The sequence below is a fragment of the Aplosporella prunicola genome (assembly GCF_010093885.1).
Source record: "Aplosporella prunicola CBS 121167 unplaced genomic scaffold K452scaffold_12, whole genome shotgun sequence".
In the NCBI taxonomy this organism is placed as follows: Eukaryota; Fungi; Ascomycota; class Dothideomycetes; order Botryosphaeriales; family Aplosporellaceae; genus Aplosporella; species Aplosporella prunicola.
Window position 1 is genome coordinate 770,064 of NW_022983540.1, and position 21,120 is coordinate 791,183.

At 57.2% G+C, this 21,120-nt stretch overlaps 9 protein-coding genes across 9 annotated transcripts; 3 read left to right on the forward strand and 6 right to left on the reverse strand.

Moving 5' to 3' along the window:
• Positions 1–332: 332 nt before the first annotated feature.
• On the reverse strand, positions 333–938 carry K452DRAFT_308574 (uncharacterized protein; the record flags this gene model as incomplete). Its single annotated transcript, XM_033543167.1, has 1 exon — positions 333–938. One exon carries the CDS (start codon positions 936–938, stop codon positions 333–335), a length of 606 nt encoding a protein of 201 aa, XP_033397910.1.
• A 528-nt stretch (positions 939–1,466) lies between these two features.
• K452DRAFT_287417 (uncharacterized protein) lies at positions 1,467–3,020 on the reverse strand. Its single transcript, XM_033540472.1, has 4 exons — positions 2,851–3,020; positions 2,620–2,692; positions 2,155–2,313; positions 1,467–1,918 (listed from the first exon to the last, which is right to left on the reverse strand). Exons 1-4 carry the CDS (start codon positions 2,921–2,923, stop codon positions 1,813–1,815), a joined length of 411 nt encoding a protein of 136 aa, XP_033397911.1. The 5' UTR covers positions 2,924–3,020; the 3' UTR covers positions 1,467–1,812.
• A 118-nt stretch (positions 3,021–3,138) lies between these two features.
• Positions 3,139–4,379, reverse strand: K452DRAFT_351122 (uncharacterized protein). Its single transcript, XM_033545694.1, has 4 exons — positions 4,256–4,379; positions 4,173–4,181; positions 4,036–4,107; positions 3,139–3,978 (listed from the first exon to the last, which is right to left on the reverse strand). Exons 1-4 carry the CDS (start codon positions 4,283–4,285, stop codon positions 3,439–3,441), a joined length of 651 nt encoding a protein of 216 aa, XP_033397912.1. The 5' UTR covers positions 4,286–4,379; the 3' UTR covers positions 3,139–3,438.
• Positions 4,380–4,911: 532 nt separating this feature from the next.
• K452DRAFT_326677 (uncharacterized protein) lies at positions 4,912–5,557 on the forward strand (the record flags this gene model as incomplete). Its single annotated transcript, XM_033544863.1, has 3 exons — positions 4,912–5,029; positions 5,092–5,341; positions 5,431–5,557. 3 exons carry the CDS (start codon positions 4,912–4,914, stop codon positions 5,555–5,557), a joined length of 495 nt encoding a protein of 164 aa, XP_033397913.1.
• A 2,061-nt stretch (positions 5,558–7,618) lies between these two features.
• On the forward strand, positions 7,619–9,931 carry K452DRAFT_227269 (uncharacterized protein; the record flags this gene model as incomplete). The annotated part of the gene is made up of 3 exons (XM_033536889.1): positions 7,619–7,878; positions 7,937–9,473; positions 9,536–9,931. 3 exons carry the CDS (start codon positions 7,619–7,621, stop codon positions 9,929–9,931), a joined length of 2,193 nt encoding a protein of 730 aa, XP_033397914.1.
• Positions 9,932–10,623: 692 nt separating this feature from the next.
• Positions 10,624–13,237, reverse strand: K452DRAFT_308579 (uncharacterized protein; the record flags this gene model as incomplete). Its single annotated transcript, XM_033543168.1, has 3 exons — positions 10,624–12,819; positions 12,879–13,125; positions 13,182–13,237. 3 exons carry the CDS (start codon positions 13,235–13,237, stop codon positions 10,624–10,626), a joined length of 2,499 nt encoding a protein of 832 aa, XP_033397915.1.
• Positions 13,238–13,581: 344 nt separating this feature from the next.
• On the forward strand, positions 13,582–16,945 carry K452DRAFT_298189 (uncharacterized protein; the record flags this gene model as incomplete). The annotated part of the gene is made up of 2 exons (XM_033542094.1): positions 13,582–13,782; positions 13,835–16,945. 2 exons carry the CDS (start codon positions 13,582–13,584, stop codon positions 16,943–16,945), a joined length of 3,312 nt encoding a protein of 1,103 aa, XP_033397916.1.
• A 1,044-nt stretch (positions 16,946–17,989) lies between these two features.
• K452DRAFT_298190 (uncharacterized protein) lies at positions 17,990–18,867 on the reverse strand (the record flags this gene model as incomplete). The annotated part of the gene is made up of 2 exons (XM_033542095.1): positions 17,990–18,454; positions 18,565–18,867. The coding sequence occupies 2 exons, from the start codon at positions 18,865–18,867 to the stop codon at positions 17,990–17,992; spliced, it is 768 nt and encodes a 255-aa protein (XP_033397917.1).
• Positions 18,868–20,862: 1,995 nt separating this feature from the next.
• K452DRAFT_194906 (uncharacterized protein) lies at positions 20,863–21,120 on the reverse strand (the record flags this gene model as incomplete). The annotated part of the gene is made up of 2 exons (XM_033535927.1): positions 20,863–21,003; positions 21,055–21,120. Coding segments are annotated over 2 exons (207 nt in total), but the record flags the coding sequence as incomplete, so codon positions are not given.

A 21,120-nucleotide genomic window follows, 5' to 3' on the forward strand; every position in this document is an offset into this window, starting at 1 on the left:
CTGTCTATTTCGGAGGATCAAAGATGTGTGATTCTTTGATCGGAGTCGTATAAACCTGGCGGGTGTGTTGGTAGGTGGATAGCCGGGTGTCTAGGTAGTTAGACATGGATTTGTGCCTATGCGTGCAGTGGGAATGTGGTAGAGCAAGCTGTTGGAGCAGAAGAAATCCAAACAACGAGATTGATTTCTACCCAATGCCGTTCTTCAGCAGACCCAGTGTATTAGTATTTAGTTAATATATACCCACGAAAGAATCTCAACGAAAGCTAACCGCTACTCTATCACAACAACGACAGATTCCCAAACCACAACGCAACGAACCTCACTATGCATCAAAGGCACTCACGTGAGCTCAGTAAACATGCAATCTTTACGATATGTGCCTTCAGCTTCTCGATACCATCTGAAAATTGCGTCGCGGCAGTTCCAAGGTTCTCAACCTCGGACCTAATGACTGCAGCCGATGTTCTGAGAGCCGTAGTGGCCGTTGTGCTGTCTGTGATGGCTGAGCTGAGCTCTGAGAAGCTGGCTTTTAGTCTGTTGGTGTTGTTGCCGAGCTTGGGGGGCTCGGTGGACGGCTCTCTAGGACGGCTGCGGCTGGGCGTAGAGACAGACAGTGCCGTGGTTGGGGCCGTGAGCGGCAGCGGCAGCGGCAGCGGCAGCGGTAGCGGCATCGGCATCGGCGTGAGCGGTTGTTGATGTTCTGTTCTGTCCATTGGACGCCGAGTGTACCAAACAAGTCGCAAACAAGAGTTTTGCTTTGAAGATCTTCTGGCGAGGAGGGCGTGAAGTGCTGTGTGGAAGAAAAGGTTAAGCGTGCTGTAAGCTTCCTTAGTGAGAGGAGTGGTGATCGGTAGAGCTTCTGGCGTTGGCAATGGGAAGGTGATGTTGTTGGTTGGAGATACTCTGATTTGGGGGAGAGAACCGCTTTGCACCATGGGGGGCGACCCGACTAGGTCGCCAGCAGCGGTTGCCTATGAGCATGATGCCATCGCACCAGCCTAGGTAGGAGCAGTAACCCAGGGAATAGGTTCTTTTACCCACCCAGGGAATACGTTCTTTTGCCCACCCAGGGCAACGCCGACTTATACCCAAGATCCAGACTTATAGCTAGACAAGGAGTGTTCCATAGGGACTGCTTATATCTTTCCCCATATCGCTAGATGGGGGATCTTGCTTCACGGTGACGGACGTTAGACGGCGCTTTGAAGAGAGTCGTACAGGTGTGGGGGTGGGCTGCGGATGGGTAGGTGGATTGCTGGTTGTGGATGTATGCTTGTGCGTGCCATGGGGACGTGAAAGAGGGAGGCGTACGGGAGGGCGTGGTGGGCGGGTATGCCGCGAGGCAGTCAAGGGGACGCGAGACGTACAGCAACGGCGGCGCCGCGGCGTGAGTGCTGTTTACATGTAACCGTAGTCTGTGTGGGCTTAACTAATTCTTGACCCCACGCCTTACGCAATGCACCCGGAAGAGAAGAACTGCTTTATAACCTGATCTTAGTTCAGTCGCGCTCGCTGCTCAGCTACCTACAGTACGTCTTTTTATACACGGGGCCGTTCTTTGCAACCACCCCAACGCATCTGCCTGCCTACCTGCCGCTCCTTGAGCAAGGTCTTAGAACCCACTTCCCTTTCGCTGCCTTACTTCCTCCACTTCCCTCCGTCCCTCCCCTCCTCTCCTCAGTCTCTCATTCACTCTGTCACTCTCATTTTTGCCTGTGCGTGTGTGCGCGTATGTGTGTATGCGTCTATCGATGAAGGGAGAAGGGGGCAGAGAGAGTGATGTCAATTTGCTGTCTTGTGCGATGCCGTTTATTTCTGGCCCAGGACCTTCTGCGCCGCATCTACTGTCGCGTCCTTGGCTTGCTGCACACCGGACTTGGCCTGCGCTTCGAGAACCTTTTCCCGGCCGCCGAAACTGTGGCGGGAGTGTATTGTTAGCGTTGTGGATGGGTGGTGGTGTTGTGGGTCGGTGAGAGTGGGGGTGGGGGCAGTGGGGTTGCGCGTGGGTTGGGGGAGGGAGATAGAGACTTGGGTGTAGGCATTGGTGTACGTGTGTATATAGTGGTATAAGGAAAGGGTAGGTTGTTATTGTATGTGGTGGGTGGTGGGTTATAGTGACATGACATGATGGCACGAGGTGGCATGACGTACTTCCAATAGTTCAAGAAGCGGTAGCCCTGCGTCGCCTGCGCCGAGCAGTTGACAAAGTGGCAGCCGAACAGGAGCCAGTTGCGCGGCTGCACCGCCATGGCGTAGCGCATGAAGACGGCCGAGTAGCACGTCAGGGCGGCGGTCATGCGGCCCGAGATGCTGTGAGAGTTTCCGTCAGCGCGCTGACTCACGGTCTTCAAGGACTTGTAACAGGAGGGGCGTAGCCCGCCTGGCCTTGCGCCCATTGTGCCAGGCTCTTGTCTGCTCGTGCCTTGCCGACCGAGTATCTCGCGTCAGCTCCGCCTCAGCGCGGCAACGATTCCGACAGCGGAGTTGTGCGCGGCAGCGGCGGCGGCGGCGGCGGAGGCGACGACAGCGGCAGGCAAAGCGAGAAAGAGGCCGGGCGCAATGGGCTCGAGAGACGGTGGCATGCTGTGCTCCGAGTGAGCAGGAGAGCGTATTTACATTTCAGGGTCCTTCTGCGTGTCCATGACCGCAGCGAGCGGAATTCCGAAGTTGGACGCCGGGCCCCAGAAGTCTGCGCACACGACAAGGTCAGCCTTTCATTCTTTTAGACGCTCGCTCAGTCCATTGCTTTGCATGCGACCGCCTTCATTGCCGGGGCGAGACGCAGTTGCGTCCGCGTCGGCGGCGGCGGCCGCGCGCGCACCGAAACCGGACGACCTGGTCACGTACGGGTCGAGCAGAAGTAGTCCAGCGCCGGGTTGGAGCGGATCTTTGCGTTGAGAGCCTTGATAGCAGCGGCCATGGTGGGCGATGTGGCGGGATTGAGGATTGAGGGAAAAAGAGAAATGTATGAAGAGGTGGTGTGCGGAGTGGAGAGCGGATTCCCAGCTTTCTCGACGTAGCTTTGATAATCAGCGGAGTCCGATGGTGAGTCGCGCGCGCAGGTCCGCTCGTCGGCCGTCGGAAAGTGGGCACTTAGTCACGTGCATCATCAATGCCGCTTGTGTCATTGGACATTGGGCAATTCGTTCATGGCATCTTGATTATCGCCTATGCTATACTGCTGTGCTTTTGTCCGAAGCAGCAAGTCTTGTCCCTAAACGCCCTCCATGTCCCTCCCCTCAGTAATGTCCATCGTACTACCCGCAGGGCGAGCGTGCTGTCAGGCTGGGACGCCTGGCATGAGTTTCTGCATCCATGCTCGGCTTCGTTCTGCTCCCCGCTGTCTTCGATGCATCGCAGCCAACTTTTTGCAGTCAATGCTTCCTCCTCGACGAGTTTTGATTTCAAATCAACACATTCATAGCACCAACCCGTCTATCTGCCGAACCCAGGCGGGAAGCCCCTGCCAGCACCAGGAGGAGCCTGGAAGCCAGGAGGACCGCCAGGGAAGGGGGCTGGGGCGCCGGGGAAACCGGCAGGAGGGAAGCCAGGCGGACCGCCCGGCGGGCCACCACGACCAGGGAAGCCTGGGGGACCACCAGGGAAACCACCCGTAGGAGGGAACGCGCCAAAACCAGCAGGGCCAGGGCCACCAACGCCCGCCGCAGGGCCAGTCAGGCCAACCGGCATACCTCTGCCAGCGGGCCTGCTGATACCTGGTCCTGTCGCCAACGTCGCCGGAGCAGCAGCACCACCGGGGCCGCCCGCTCCAAGCCTTGCGGAGGGGTCTGCGGGAGGCGGTCCTTCAACTGACAAGGAAACGATGTGGGTTCCACGAACGATGGTGAGGCCGAGCGTGCGCTTCTCTTCCGTCTCGACGAGGGGAGCGGCGGCGGCGCCGGGGGCTTGGGACTTGGTCGACTTGCGCTTCACGCGGCGGAACTCCTCGGTGTCGGCGAGGACGAGATTCATGTGCTGCAACAATATCTGTCAGCCTCCTAGTAGCGGAATTGCGGGGTTGAACAACCGGACCTTGTCGAATGCCAGCATCTGACCGGCCATTTGACGACCGTCATTGAGTGTGGCGCGCATGCGGTAGTTGATCTATAGCTGGTCAGAACCACTCAGATCATGCGCGCGCAGTGCACGGGCGGCTAAGAGCGACTTACGAGATTTTGCTGAATAGGTTCAAGTTAGCTGGTTCCGTTAACGATCGTTTGGCAGTTTCCCAACGTCTGCAGGAAGGACTTACCATCTTTCCTTGCTTGTTAGCTGCCGCCATGGTTCAAATGGCGCGTGCGAACACGACTCGAGAAGCAGCTAGAGAGGTGGTAGTGGAGCAAGGTGCTGATGCTGGTGGGGATGTCGTAGCGTCGCGGCGAGCTGTAGATGTTTCTGGTGTCGCTCTCGAGAAATCGGCGGCCGAAGTCTTGGCACCGATGATGCGCGGTGAAGCAACAACGCTGCGAGCGAGAGAGAGGGATATAGACGGTGAATGTGAAGAATGGGTTGTGTCTCTCGCAATACGGGAAAGAAATGCTCAAGTGCAGCGAATTCTCGTTGCGATGGCTCTTCAATTACTCTTTAGCAGGTGCAGGCGCGATGTCGGGGCGGTCTTGGCGCGCTTCCTGCCTTAGGCAAACTGACATCCCTGCGGACTAAGCGAGCGCTAGCGGCTCCCACTCTCCTCACCCGCCAAAATTGTTCGTCTTGCACAACGACCGCGACGACCACCCGGACACCACCTCGACAACACTAACCTCCAGTCACAATGGTAATTCCATCCCGCACGCCGACCGCAATCCTGTCCAGCGCATCGCTGACAATGCTTCTTTTCAGGCCAAGGGACAGAACTCCGACCAGCAGGTCAGCGCCGAGGGCGGCAGCGCCGACAAGAGCGGCAACCCCATGAGGGAGCTCCGCGTCCAGAAGCTCGTCCTCAACATCTCCGTTGGCGAGTCTGGTGACAGGCTTACCCGTGCCGCGAAGGTGCTGGAGCAGCTGTCCGGTCAGACCCCGGTTTACAGTACGCTCATACCACCTCGGACGAACTCGACGACATCGCAAGCTGATTCATCGCGTTTGTAGGCAAGGCCCGCTACACCGTCCGTACCTTCGGTATCCGCCGTAACGAAAAGATCTCTGTCCACGTCACCGTCCGTGGCCCCAAGGCCGAGGAGATCCTCGAGCGTGGCCTCAAGGTCAAGGAGTACGAGCTGAGGAAGCGCAACTTCTCCGAGACCGGCAATTTCGGTTTCGGTATCTCTGAGCACATCGATCTGGGCATCAAGTACGACCCCGGTATCGGTATCTACGGCATGGACTTCTACGTCTGCATGTACGTCCACCCGCCCCGAAAAATTCCAGATCACATTGGAGCGCAATGTCTCGGAATTGCAACACGCGGGAAACTAACATGGCCAATAGGACCCGCCCCGGTGAGCGCGTCGCCAAGCGCAGGCGCTGCAAGAGCAGAGTCGGTGCCTCCCACCGCATCAACCAGGCCGAGACCGTCAAGTGGTACAAGAACAGGTTCGAGGGTATCGTCCGGTAAATGGTTTTCGGTGTGTGGTAGCGTTTGGGGGTTATCCAATCCAAAAATTCCAGGGCTTACGGAGACAAAAAATCACGGTGTCTTGAGTCCCAGGAATCTCAGCGTCGGGTCGGCGTACCAACATGATTCTCACGGAGCTGTAATTACACAAAAAATTACGACTGCGGCCTATCAATGGAGCTTTTTTTCAGCACGATCACAATTGCAATGGAGGCTTCACTTGGGTGAATGACCGCTCAACCATTGGTGATCTGCTACGCTTCTTTGCTTCGCGCAAGCAAAGCACATATCTCCCGTGATTGTCATTTCTTGGTACCTTGTCGCTGCTGGCATTCCGGTAGGTCGATCGGTAAGATGTTTAGCTCTGTCCACGCCCATTGGAGATTCCAGCCGATCATGCTCTTACGCCAGCCATTGCCATTTCCTAGTTTCTTAAGTTCCAGTGAAGCAACTACTTTTATCACATGACCGGCTATCGGCGAAGCTTTGCGTGAGCGGTGCTGTCGCCACTTCATATGAAGCGCTGTCCAAGCTTCTATAAGATGGTAAGCGTGCGGACACCAAATAGTCCTTGTAGTCATGCTTCTTTTCCATCAACATACGTTACTACGCTCGACTAGCAGGAAGCTTTTCATCTCTGCGAAATCCGCGAGTACCTCTTGGCTCCTTGGACTGTCGGCTACGTAAATCCGCCGGGTTGTAGTTGTGGGGCCGGCTTCTCTTCGCTGTTGCGTTTGATGAGGTTGGATTGGGGATTGAAAGTGGAGTTGCTATATAAATTCGCCACCTCCAACCAATCAACCTTATATCGGTACTAGGCTCAGGGTAGAACCCGATCTTCTCTTTGCAGTCTCATTATCAACAGCGTGAACTGTAAACTGAACTTTTCTCGCAGGCTACGTACATACTTGGAGAGATCAATCAAGCTTGTGGTTTGACTTTCCCGAGCACCGCCTCCATCCACAGTCATCTCTTCGACAATGACGACATAGCAACAAGTCACTGCATAACAACAGTCCTACTGGCTGTTAAAACAGCAATACTTAATACCTAAGCGGGCGATGGCCTTAGTCCCTCCTGACCATCTTGGTTTCGACGAGGGAACCAAGGCTGTTATTCGGCAGCATTGACCATCGGGTCAAGCGATGGAAACAGCGTAACGCCGCTGGACAAAACAATAGATGGGGTACTTCTGACTCTCACTTCGCTTGATATATCGATGTCGTTTTTACTATCTGAGCAGCAAGCCTGCCATTCGGAACGGCTGGTGCGAAGAATTGACAATGGCACTCACCAACTTCTGAGTTCTCCAGCAACTGGCAAAGGCTGAAATGTAGGTACTTCCAGTCTTTCTATTGCATCACTACGTTATGCTGTCATTCTTCAAGAGCAACACATGATATCGAAGGATATCAACAAGTCCTCTCGAAACTCAGCATATGTTCTGCAGTATACCGGAATGTGCCTCTTCACGTTCTGTTGTACCATGTAGCGATCCAGGGTATTATTCTGCCGTATAATGCACACGCAGGATACATACTTTTGCCCTATGCGGTATATCTGACCGATGGCCGTGAGCGTAGTTCTCCCTTCTTCTATCAAATTTAAAGGATAAATTTAGCTATTGATACGGGCTTAGGGAATATTATTTCTATTTCCAAAAAGCCTTTCTGTTGATTAGTATTAGTATTTGTTCATTTTAATCTTCATTTGTTCTTTTTCAAACAAGGAGCTATTCATTCTTCGACGTTGCGTGTGTAGTGGACCTGTTGGACAATGGACGAACACGGTTAAAATCCCTTTCACTGACAACACAAGCACAATACGCTTGATACAGTAACTGTTATAAGAAATCGAAATCGGCCCAAATGGACCAAATGTAAATTATCTAGATGCAATATATTGATAGTGTTGTCTCCAGTCTACAACCTCGCTACCCGGAGCTGATAGTGATAAGATGTCACGTGACTAGATTTCGCCCACACTCGGGCTTTGACAGAAAACCTCCATCGCGAAGTACTTCGCGATCGACCCCACAGATTTCCGGCCACAACCGCAACCATGGCTCCCAGCTATCAAGACCTGCCGCCCGAGGACGATTTCGACGAGAACGAGGTTGATTTCTCCGACCTGAAGGAACAATATGAAGTTAGGCTTGAGGAGGGTCTCGACGCGTTCGTCGTCATTGACGGCCTGCCCGTCGTGCCCCAAGAGAGCAGGGATAAGCTCACCAAGTTCTTGCTGCGCAAGCTGAACACCGTTGGCCGCGCGAGCCAGGAGGGCGTTTACATGCCCTTGAACGACTCGAACATGACCGAAGGGTAAGGCGGAACAAGGCCGAAATTTGGCGGCGAAACTCGGGCTCACATATACATACAGTTACGCCTTCGTCGAGTTCGGCGCCCCCAGCGAGGCCATCGCCGCCGTCAAGGCCCTCAACGGAACTCCTCTGGACAAGAAGCACACTCTGCTCGTCAACAAGCTTACCGACATCGACCGTTACGGCCGCGAGGGCAGGATCGACGAGGAATACGTTGCGCCCACCATCGAGCCTTTCCAAGAGAAGGAGCACTTGCGCTCATGGCTTTCCGACCCGCGCGACCAGATTGCCATGTACAGGGACAAGAAGGTTGGCGTTTTCTGGCACGAGAAGGAGGACCAGCCCGAGCCCGTTGTCGACCGCGAGCACTGGACCGAGCTGTTCGTCGAGTGGTCGCCTCTCGGCACGTACCTCATGTCCGTCCACGACCAGGGTGTTCAGCTTTGGGGTGGAAAGTCGTGGAGCAGGCAAAGGCGTTTTGCTCACCCCGGCGTCAAGCTGATCAACTTCTCGCCCGCTGAGAAGTACCTCGTCACTTGGTCGCCCCAGCCTCTGCAGGTTGACGAGACCCACCCGATCCCTAACCTGTCCGCCGACGACGATGGCAAGAACTACATCATCTGGGATATCGCTACCGGCAAGCCTCTCCGTTCCTTTGTCACCATCGATCTGCCTCCTTCGACCGATGCGGAAGGCAACCCGATCAAGAAGAAGCTGCAATGGCCCACCTTCAAGTGGTCTGCCGACGACAAGTACGTTGCGCGTATGGTCCAGGGCCAGTCTATCTCTGTCTACGAGACCCCCCGGATGAACCTGCTTGACAAGACCTCCATCAAGATCGAGGGCATCATGGACTTCGAGTGGGCGCCGGCCACCCCCCAGCGTGAGGGTATCAAGGGCTACGAGCAGCTTCTGTGCTACTGGACTCCTGAACTCGGAAGCGCCCCTGCCAAGGTCGGTCTTATGAGCATTCCCTCCAAGGAGGTTGTGCGTACGCGGAACCTTTTCAACGTTGCGGATGCCAAGCTTCACTGGCAGTCCAACGCCGAGTACGTCTGCGTCAAGGTCGACATCCAGAAGACCAAGTCCAGGAAGTCGATGACCACCAACCTCGAAATCTTCCGCGTCAAGGAGAAGGGTGTCCCCGTCGAGGTCATTGACACCGTCAAGGAGACCGTTATCAACTTCTCTTGGGAGCCCAAGGGCAACCGCTTCGTCCTTATCACCGCCGGTGAGGTCATCGCCAACGCCGCTGTCGCTCCCAAGACTGCCGTTTCCTTCTTCTGCCCGGAGAAGGCGAAGGGTAACGTCGTTGGTAACTTCAAGCACATCCGCACCTTCGAGAAGAAGAACAGCAACGGTATCTACTGGTCGCCCAAGGGCCGTTTCGTCGTTGTTGCTACCTTGCACTCGCAGGTTGGCTTCGACCTCGACTTCTACGATCTTGACTACGAGGGTCCCGCCGAGGAGAAGGACAAGGACCTCACGGCCAACCTCCAGCTGATGGCCACCGGCGAGCACTACGGCATCACCAGCCTCGAGTGGGATCCCTCGGGCCGCTTCGTCGCCACCGTTTCCTCCGCTTTCATGCACCCCGTAAGTTATTAACCCACCCCCCCTCATTACACAAGACCTGCAATTAACAAAAGGTGGCACAGATGGAAAACGGCTACAAGATCTGGGACTTCAAGGGCACTTTGCTGCGGGAAGAGCAGATTGAGCGGTTCAAGCAGCTGGTGTGGCGGCCGCGGCCGCCGACGCTGCTGTCCAAGGAGGAGCAGAAGAAGATCCGCAAGAACCTGCGCGAGTACAGCAAGATCTTCGACGAGCAGGACTTCGAGAAGAAGAACACGGCCAACCGCGCCGTGGTGGAGAAGCGGCGCCGGCAGCTCGAGGAGTGGAACGCGTGGCGCGAGCGCGTCATCGAGCAGCTCAAGGAGGAGGCGGTCGAGGTTCTGGGCGGCAACGACGGCGCCGTCGACGCCGAAGGCGGCGAGGTCATCGAGGAGATTGTCGAGGAGATTCTGGAGGAGAGCGAGGAGGTCGTCGCTTAGATGCTCGGTTGGGTGTGAGTGAGCGAGTGGCTGGGGGGGCGTGTGGTGCTGATTGCAACGCACGCAGCGCGACGCAAGCGAAGCCCTCTGTGAAGGGCTTAATGATCTGGAGTGCTTGCTGCTGCTACTTTCATTTTCTTTTTCTGCATGCATGTATGGACGCCATCATCACATGGGATGGGCGGCTGAGACGAGAGAGAAAGACGTATGTAGCACACGAGTTTCGATGGAGAACAAAAATGAATGGCATGTTTTGGCACGTACGTCTACATCAATTAGAGACATGGAGACCAGATGGGATCGGCTCTGTCGAGACGACGAATGGTGCTGCGTACGCATCGCGTGGCCTTGGCCTTACGGGTCCCCGTTCCCGTCCGTTCGTGCATATATGTACCGTGAAGACGTCCATAACAAGCCAACCTACTAGGTAGCCAGGAACCAAAACGTACGTCCATCCGCCCGTTTCAAACGTTTCGTGCGTGCGTGCTTCCCTTTCCCGTCCTCCTAACGCCGGGTATGCAACCAACCAAGCAACCAAACCAACCATTGAACCAACCCCACCCATCCGTGAGCAACAAACAAACAACAACAACCAAACCACAAAACCCACAAAACCAGAACGAATCGTCACCCCCTCCTCCCCCTTTTCCCAACCCCCACAAGCACACAAGCACACATACACAGCACACAGACTACTCACCCCCCTCGCCCACCCCCCTCGGATCCTTCCGTATACTCAAGTCGGTAAACCCGTCCTGGTTCTCAATAACCAGCCCCTTCTCGTTCGCCAAATGCAGCAGGCAAATAAAGCAATAACTCGTGCTAATATCCGCCAGCGTCTTCTTCGGATACACGCTCTGGAGGTTATTGACCACGTCCGTGAACATGAGCGAACCATCGGGGGCCTTCGGAAGCGGGGGCGCGCCGCCCACACCACTGCTATTACCGCCATCAGTGGGGATCGGGGGCGGGGGCATGGTGGAGGAGCGGCGCGACGGCGACGGCGGCAGCGTGCTGTTGTTCAGCAGGGAGCTCTCGTCGGCGCCGCTGTCGCCCATGATGTCGCCCAGCCCGATGCCACGCCACATTTCCTCCTTGAGCCGGCGCACGTCGACCTTCTTGGCTACGCGCGCGTACTGCACGTACTCTGGGCGGAAGCGGCGGCTCTGCGTCACCAGCTGCGCGCCGAACGCGCCCTCGGCCTCGCCGCCCAGCGTCTCGCCCAGGTTCGGCGGCGCGCCTTCCGGCGCCGGGCTGAACATCTCGCGCGCGTCGGCGAAGATGTCGTCGTCGTCTTCGTCGCCGCCCACGGCCCCCAGCGCGTCGTCTTGGAAGAAGTCGGCGTCGTACGTGCCGCCTGCGCCGCCTTCGTCGTTGGCCCCGCCTGCGTCGCGCTGCTGCGCCCAGAATACCTCGTCCATCTCGCCGTCTGGGGCGTCGCGGTCGTCGCGCCGCGTGTCGTCGCCTGTGCCGATTGCGCCGCTGCGCCCTGAGGCGCCGTTTCTGCGGCTGCCCATGCGTGCTTTGGGCTTTAGGAAGAGCCGGAGCAGCTGCCGCGAGTTGAAGTGCTTGTCGTCGGGCAGCAGGTTGCGCGTCTTGCTCTTCCATTGGTTCTTGGGCATGCTGATAGTCGAGCTCGAGCTGGCGCCCGTGTACAGCGCGTCGGCCATGGGCTGCGTCATGGGCGCCGCGAAGTCGATCTGGAAGGGTTCTTTTTCCTTGCGTTTTGTCGGGCCCGCGGCTGCGGCTGCTTTGTTGTCTTTGATGCGGCGGATGCGCCAGTGCTCCGGCCCAGCCCAGTTCTTGGACAGGGCTTGGTCGAAGTAGTTAAGAATGTTTTCTTGGTCTTCTTCGCGGCCCGAGGCCAGCGCCACGCCGAAGCGGCTGGTGTTGTTGTCGAAGCCGCCGACCTCGTCTTCGTTGTCCCCGTCGTCGCCGTCGGGGTTTATCGTGTGCACGCGCATCTGCGTCTCGAGCGCTGCTTCCTTGGCCCAGGCCTCGCCGCCTTCGCCGAACCCAGTGTTTGCGGGGAGGTCGAAAGCGCCCATGTCGTCGTCATCGTCATCAAAGCCGCCCGCGTTGTCCTCGTCAAGGAACATGCCCGAGTTGTCACCCGGCGCACCCGTATCCCGATTTTGATCTCTCCAGTCGTCGGGGGCTTTCAAGAAGGGTAGATCCTTCGAAGCATTCGGGTCGCTCATGTCGAAGTTCTTGAGAGAGGGGCAAATGTCCTGAACGTCCAGTCTAGAAAGGTCGGGGAAGAACCTCGCGCCCAAGCCTGCAATATCAATCTCTGCTTCTTGCGCTGGCTCCTCTGCATCTTCCTCATCCTCGCCATCGTCGGCTTCCATGCTGTCCCGCCTCTTCTCCTCTGTAGATGCGTCCTGCGCATCGTCGCTGCTATCAAAAACAATGCGGCCGTTTTGATCGATAGACAAGTGGTTCAGCAGCAGACCTTTCGCACCACCCTCATCGAAATCCGCAGAAGCTTTTTTGAACAGAGGGTCAACCGAAAATTCTAGCTCCATCTTCTTGAGCGCCAGTTGCTGGAATGACGATACCAAGGTAGCTTCGGCAGATCTCTGTGCCCTCTTGCGCTTCGGCTTCTTGGTACCATCCTCTCCTTCTTCGTCATCAGATCCGGCCTCACCATCGGCCTCCGCATCGTCGCCGCCCTTGTTTTTCTTATCCCTGCTGTCAGCGAGACCGCTAAGGAGCTTTCCCGTTTCGGTCGCAACGCTGTCGACTCTGCTCGTGTAGATCTTAACACACCCGTCGAGCGTGCAACTCGCGCGCTGAAAATTGACGCCGTCGCCTTCCTTGAGCAGCGACATGTCGTGAAAGTAATCGATAAGCGCAAAGTTCCAGGAATTGGCGGCGTTGATTTTCTGCTATTTGTGAGCTCGCAGTGTCCGGTCGCGACAGGCCGCCCTCAGGGAAATCTCACGTTGTCCGTGGCCATCTTCATCCACTCTTCGAAATTCGCCAGGATGGGCACGCGCTTCATGGGCGTCACCGCGTCGCCTCCCACGTAGACGTCGTCCTCGTTTGCGGGCGTTCGGGCAGCCAAGCCCGACTGGCGCCGCTTGACGGGTGTCGCGGCGGCGCGGATCTGCTCCATTTGGTTTTCATGGAGCGAACGGCGCGACTTGAGGCGCTTCTCCTTCTCGCGGCGGTCATCGTTGAGAGGGACTCTACGGGACGGGTCAGCGGGCGGACAGCGGAGCGCGGGAATCGACGGGAGACAGACTTGATGCCGCCCTGATGGGGCGTGCCCATGGAGTAGCGGTCTCTTGCGCGAGGCATGATTGCGCGCGCGGGTTATAGTGGGGAGTGTCGTGGTGGGTTTAGGTAAGTGTAAGTAAGTTTGGTTGTGTTTACACAAACATCGGCGAGCGGTTTCCCGCTCTGCACCGCCACGAAGGTGTGACAGCCACACCGCCACACCGCCACACCGCCACACATCGGCGCCGTCATTGGCCGCGTCGTGTGTCCCTCTTTGCCCACTTTACCTGCTCGCGAGACCTGGGTAGCAGAAGATCCTACCACCCCTCCATCGGCTTATATATCCGTAGACTGCATGCCTCCTCGCCGCTCCCCCGAGCGATGCTATTCTTTTTCCTTCATCCTACCCCTGCGACGACGTCGCCATGACTACTCCACTCCCCGCGCTGCGCGCCCGCAACCATGCCCGCCGCCCTTACTCGGCCCGCCCGTTCGTTCTGACGATCCTCTTGCTATCACTCATCTCGGCCCTCGCCCTGCTCGCCCGTGAGCCCTCCAACGACCCGAGCCCTCTCGGCCTCCACCGCAGAAACCTCGTCCCGCAGCATCAGGAAGTCGACCTCGAGGTGCATACCATAGCCTCACTGAATTTCCAGACCGCTCGCTGACTCTCTGCAGTGCCGACTAGTCCATGATGCCGTTGATAAATGCGCCTTTGTGCGCGCAAACTGCCCGGACGAAGAGGCGGGCATGTTCTCCTATCTCCAGCTATACTACTGCCGCCTCCCGCACGCCAAGCCTGTCGCATTCGCCATTATGGTCATCTGGCTCGGCCTACTCTTCAGCACCATTGGAATTGCGGCGAGCGACTTCTTCTGCGTCAACCTGAGCACTATCTCGAACCTGCTCGGCATGAGCGAAAGCTTAGCCGGCGTCACCTTTTTGGCCTTTGGAAACGGAAGTTCCGATGTCTTCTCCACATTCGCAGCGATGAAGGCACACAGTGGGAGTCTTGCTGTTGGAGAGTTGATTGGAGCCGCGGGCTTCATCACTGCCGTGGTTGCCGGCTCAATGGCCCTCGTGCGGCCATTCAAGGTTGATAAGCGGAGTTTTGTTCGAGACGTGGCTTTCTTCATTGTGGCGGCCACATTTAGCATGATCTTCCTCATTGACGGCAAGCTTTATTTTTGGGAGTGCGCTGCCATGGTTCTATTCTACTTGTTCTATGTGGTATTTGTGGTATGGTGGCATTGGCGCCATAACCGACGGCAGCAAAAGAGACTTGTAGAAGCCGCGGCGAGAGCGCAGTACGTGGTGCCTGGAGGGGAAGAGGCAGAGGTGTTTTCTGATTATCTCGACGAAGACGCGCCGGAGGCTTTAGAACAGAGACCGCTCCTATCAAGGGGCACCTCGACCAACGACCTGGCCACGCTCGAGCGTGGTGATGGCGATTCCGACGATGTCGGATTTGAAGAGACGGAAGAAGAGGTCCGAGACAGGTGGATGGGCGAACTGAACCGGAACATGCGACTTAGTCGGCCACGTCTGGGCGAACGTCGACACACCAAGCCTCACCCTATCCGACCTAGTTTGGTCGGCGCTCTGGAATTCCGAGCTGTCCTTTCCTCACTGCAAAAGTCGAGGAATATCCAGACATTGCCTATCAACCTGCGGCGCTACTCTGATGACCCAAACTATACCACGGCGCAGCAACAGGATAACATGTCGACAACATCCGATCCTGCTGCGCGACCGCCATTCAACGTTCCGCCCGGAAAGGATGATGCTACACCAACCATTGAGCGACATGCCGAGCTCGACGGCCGAACTGGTAACCGGGTGCGAGCTGTGTCAGCCAACGGTGCAGATGCACTGAAACTCGACCCGAGCGCGTTGAAAAAAGGATTGCCAAAGATGAATCTTCCTCCATTGTTGGAAGATCCTATCGTCCTCAGACCTTCACCGTTTCTCCTTGAGGACCCAGCCAACCTCAGACCTCCACGTGGGCACTCGAGGAACAACTCCGGCGCATCTGTCCAGAGCAACAATTCGATGAACGTACCATCGCCGACTATCTCCTTGTCTCCGGCCGTATCCCCTAGGGGCACCACTACGCGATCTCAGGGGATTTCTCCCATGGGGTCTAGAGAGCACAGTCCGGTACTTCTTCCGCGCATGCGAGCACATTCTCCTGAGCTCCTTGCGCCGCCAGATCCTTTCATGCAACAGCCAATGTTTGCCCCGGAACTACACCAGTCGCCGAAGGGATCGCCGATGATCTCGCCGAGAGGATCGCCAAACGTAAAACCACAACTTCCAAAACTGGATATCCCCCACACTGGTGTCCAAAGCGCGGGCTCTCCGCTATCGATCTTCAGCGAGTATCCCTGGTCTGTGCGTAGCGGTTCGCGCCCTGGCAGCATCATTCTGGGGCCGCCTACCTCTCCTGGAGGCTCTTTGTTCCCGAATGAGCATTTGCTGGACATTGATGCGGATGACGAGCTTAGGCCGCTCAGGTGGTGGCCGTACAAGGTGCTTCCGCCGCCGCGTCGGCTGGTGTCCAAACTATTCCCGACGCTATACAGTTGGCATGACAAGAATATCTGGGAGAAGATCCTGGGCATTGTCGCTGCCCCGAGTGTTTTGCTCTTGACCATTACTTTGCCTGTCGTTGACACGGACAGAGAATCCGAGGAAGAGGAGCAAGAGATACCTGAACTTAACCTGCCGGACGCTGCTAACCCTGGTTTCCAAATCCCTTCAGGACCCAGCACGATTACAATCACCGGGCCAGACGAGACTCCCACGACGATGGCAGCATCTGACGGCGCCAACCCCGAAATCATGAACGGTATAGCCAACCACGGCAACACAGCCGGCATGGCAGTAGCGGCCGAAGAGCGGCACCGGCACGCATACCACGAGCAGGCGGCGCCCATCGTCCTGCTCTCGCCCTCGGACAACACGACGCACAACCACTTCCTCACGTCACCGGAACAAATGGCACACACGACGGCGGCACCCTCTCTGGCAGAGCCGAAGCAATGGGACCGCTGGCTTGTGATCCTGCAAGCCTTCACGGCGCCCTTCTTCATCGTGCTGATTGTGTGGGCGAATACGGCACCCGACAACCCGTTCCAGCTGCTGCGCCACGCGCTCATAAGCCTAGTATGCTCGCTATGCGCGCTCGCGCTCATCCTAGCCACGACGACGCCGACGCGCCCGCCGCGCTGGCGCCCCACGCTCTGCTTCCTCGGCTTCGCAGTCAGCATCGCCTGGATCAGCAGCATTGCGAACGAAGTGGTCGGGGTCCTGAAGACGATCGGCGTGGTGCTGGACATCAGCGACGCGATTCTGGGCCTGACTGTCTTCGCCGTGGGCAACTCGCTGGGCGACCTGGTGGCGGACATAACGGTGGCGCGGCTGGGCTTCCCCGTCATGGCGCTGAGCGCGTGCTTCGGCGGGCCGATGCTGAACATCCTGCTCGGCATCGGGCTGAGCGGCTGCTACATGGCGGTCGTGGGCGCCGAGCACAAGCACGACAAGCACCCGGATCGGCCGTGGCGGTTTAGGCCGTACACGCTCGAGATCAGCAGCACGCTGTTGCTGAGCGGCGCGACGCTGCTGATTACGCTGGCGGGGCTGCTCGTCGCGGTCCCGGCGAGGAAGTGGCGCATGGATCGCGTGGTGGGGTGGGGTCTTGTGGGCTTGTGGACGGTGAGTACGGTGGGCAATTTGCTGGCTGAGATGTTAGGCTGGGAGGGGCCGATTGGGCAGGCCCTGGTGTAGTTGGTTGGTTGGTGCGCGGTTTTGGTATATTGGGGGAGCGGAGAGGTGGTTTGTTTTTCCCTCTACCTCTCTCTGCTGCTACTGCCTATGTTTTTTGGTGATTTATGTTTCCTTTAACTCCATTCCTCTTGGGCGTTGTTTGGCTGCTGCTGCTTTTGCTGCTTTTGCCGTTGTCCATCCCTCTTTCCGGTCCATCTCGTTGTCTTCTCTTTTTCCTCGTTTTTATTCCTCTCTTATCTCTGGCTGGCGGCGGTATATATGTAGTTCATTCTTCTCCGGGGGGGCGCTCGTTTGGGATACCCCGCGTTGACGACTTGGCTTTTTTTTGTTTTTGTTCTTGGGAGGGGCGGTATTGGTTCTGTTTGGTGGTTTGGGTTTTGCGTTTTTACGTTTTCGGATGGGTTGTTGGGTTGTTGGTTGTTAAGGGTGTGTACATGGCCGGTCTTGATATAGGCGATGGAGCGGCGGGATGTTGTAGATTGCTTGCGTGTGTGTGTGCGTGTGTGCGTGTGTGCGTGTGTGGTAGAGAGGGGAAGGAGGCGTGCAGGGAGAGGTGTACGTACGTAGAGGGTTAATGCTGGTTTGCTATATTCTCTGCTGTCGATCGATATTGGAGTTTTCGTATGTGTGTATGTGTGTACATACGTGGGTGAGGCGAATGTGCTGTGCCTATTGGATGTACAGCCATTTACTACTATCACTATAGCTACTGAGTCGATATATATTCGTTTGTCTATTTACGTATACCTGCATTTGTACCATATATGCGCCAGGGTATCCATATCCATCCAGCATCAGTCCAATCCATTACCCCCTCCATCAAAAACATCAAAAACATCAATAAACATCAACAAAAACGCCCCCACCACATCCAGGCCCCAGCGCCTCGGCCGTCCAAGCGCCGGCGCCCCATCGCCCCATCGCTTCCTTCCCCATGCGGCAACCACGCTCGCGCCGCGCGCTGCGCCGGTGCGCCGCCGTCCCGCACCACTCGCCGGACCGGGGCCGGTCAGGTCGGTCCCGCTCCGCTCGCATCATCTAGCACTACACCTCACGTCTTTCCATCTCGCCCTCCTCAATCGCCCCCAGCCGTCCATCAGGCTCCCACCGCCACTTCCCCACGGCATTCTCCTCCAACCCCAACCCCCCTCCACCCACCCTAACGCCTCTCCGCCCCCCACCCACACCCACCCCCCGCAAACACCCCACACACGCCGCAATCCCCGCCCCCAGCGCCAGCGTGCAGGGCACAGCGCCGAGCACGAACGCGCGCAGGCGCGCCGCGGGCGTCGCCCCGTCGGGGGTGAGGGCCATGAAGGCGGCAAGGGTGATGGTGCTGGCTATGAGGAGCGAGAGGCGCGTGTGTTTTTGCTGGTGGCGGAGGAGCGGGGAGGAGCGGTAGAGGGGGGGTGTGGTGAGGAGGTGGGTGAGGAGGGCGAGGAGGGCGATGGGGGGTTGGGGGTGTGTTAGGGGGTTGTTGTTGGTGGGGGGTTGTGGTTGTGGGGGGACCTGTTGCGTGCGCGTTAGCTTGGTTGAACTGAGCTGAGCTGGGCTGGGTTGGGTGGACTGGGCTGGGTTGGTTTGGGGAGTGGTGTGTGTGTATGTGTGGATGGACGTACCTCCACTTCAGCGCCGCCCTTCCCACCCCTCCCAAGCCGATACTCCTCCAGCCACCTCCCCGCCTCTCGCAGCCAGCCCTCCCGTTCCGGCGGGGGCAGCGGCGGCGGCGGTGGCGGCGGGGGCAGAGCCTCTAGATAGGCGTAGCGCGCGAGCAGGAGGGCGGACGCCAGGCTCAGGACTAGGCAGAGGAGGTGCAGGGCGCGGCGGTTGCGGGTTAGGGCGCTCGATGACGACGATGCCGCTGGTGCTGCTGTGCTGGCTGTTGAGAGGGTCGAGCTGGTTGGGAGGGTTGGCGTCGGCATTGTGCGTGCGTGCTTGCTTGGCTCGCTGGGCGTGGTAGGTAGGACTTGGTTGTGTGTAGGCAGGTAGAGGTAGACAGGTGGGTGACAGCTGAAAGCCACCGGCTACAAATGCAGGCGGGAAAAGAAGATTAAGCTCAAGAAGCTGAAAGGAAGAAGAAGCGGAGCACAAGGAAGACGAGACACAGCTAGGTACCTAGCTGAAAGAGCGAGCGCGTCACCCGCGTCAGCCCACAGCATCAGACAGCGGAACCAGCAGTCCACTGATTCAGGGTACGAAGTAGGGAGCTCATCTCCGCAGCTCGGCTAGAGAGTGCCGCGCCGCATCCGTCGTCCCGTCCCCGCCTCGCATTCCTACCAGGGCAATCTCCCCGTCCATTCGTTCAAGTCGTTTTCGTTTACGAAAGTTGATTTCGGCATTTTTGCTCTTCTACGACCGTAGGTACCTATGTAGGTAGTGGGCTCTGGCTTCGTCATCGTCGTCAACTTCGTCAACTTCGTCACTAACCACCATCACCACCACCAAAACAAACACCACTACGATCATCACTACCACCACCGCCAAACGCCACAACCCCCAACCCTCCTCGTACCCCCCGCCACCACCCTAACACCATCGTTACAAGCCCATCCACCACCACTAAATCAATTACCACCCGTCGTCAACGTCGTCACCGCCATCGTCGTCATCATCATCATCAGCATCATCAAGACCGTCATTCGTCACACCCGCCCGCAACACAACAACGCCACGCTCGCCCGAGCCCGCCACCGGCCATCGACCCAAAGATCCAGCACTAGCAGTAGCAGCAGCAGTAGCTGTAGCACACCACTAACACGAAGAAAAGAAGAAGGAAACAATACCAATCGCGTCAACAATGGCTACACAAGCACCACCACCGAGAAAAGGCTTTGTCACCGTACCAGTTAAAAATGCGCTTAGTCGCCGCTGCCGAGCCCCGCCCCCGTAGCCCCCTAGACCGTCCGGAGAAGAGAGTAGGAAACAGACAAGTGCGGGGTATCCTTTTTGTGTGATGAAAACGCTTTTTGTTTTTTTCCTCGTGGGGGGAAGAAGGGGCAGAAGGATCGCAGGTGGTATCAGGCGCGGATAAAGAAGAAGGGCAATTAAAAAAAAAAAAAAAAAAACCACGGTGCTCAAGAAATAAAGAAAGAAAGAAAGGGGGAATAAGTAGCAGCGTCACAAAACCAAGGAAATAAAAACAAAATCGATCAAAGCATGAAGGAACGCTCGCGCGTTTTTGAACCCATCATCATCACATCTCAGCTGTCACAAAAACATTCTCACCGAAAGAAAGAAAGGGGGGAAGAGAACGCAAACGCACTCGAAAACAAGCTCGCACACAGTCACCACAGCTCACTACACCCTTTGGCATGCGAAAACCGCCGGCTGCGGAATGAAAACACATGCCTCCCCGAAGTCGGAGGCAGGCCCGGGCCACTCCGACGACAAACGTCCGGAATGAACGCACCACCTCACATCACGGCGCACCCCTGGTCTGCGCTACCATGATGGGCGTGGTGTGTGGTTGCCGTCCCTCCGTTCGCTGCCGTCGGCAAAGCCGAACCGCCATTCGGACTCTCAGGTTTTTTTGGTCCTTTTCCCGAAGGTCGGGAAGACTGACCAGCGGTCCACCGCAGGAAGCCATTTGGCGGCGCCTTCTTTCTAGTAATTGGCTTCGGGTTGGGCTTGCCGGGAGGGAGGGCATCCATCAGTGGGGGGGTTATTGGGGGCATGGCGACGTTGGGATCCATTACCATGGGAGGAGGCGGCGGCGGCGGCGGGGGGGCCGCAATTGGACCCGGCTGCTTCTTAGGCTTCTTCTCCTTCTTAAACGGTTTTGGAGGTGGTCCGAGATGGGGGGGAAACATGAAGTCCATAGGCGACATGGGGCCAGGCGGCGGCGGTGGCGGCGGAGGGACCGGCTCAGGCTGGGGAGGTTCCTCCATAGGCCACATGTGCATCGTGATAGCCATGTCAGGCTGGATCACTGTTTCCCAGATCTGAGGGAGGATGATTTCGCCGTCGGGACCGACGAGATCGTAATGTCCTTCGTGAACTTCTCGTCCAATGACATCGACGTGGAGGAAGGCTTGCTTGATGAGGTCTTCCATTCCCTGCTTATGCGTAAGTACCCGTGACGTTGACAGCAAACTAACGGGATGACGTACCTTCCATGTCTTACAGAAGTTCCACGGGAAGCTGAACTTCCTACCCACCGCATCCTTGAACTTGAT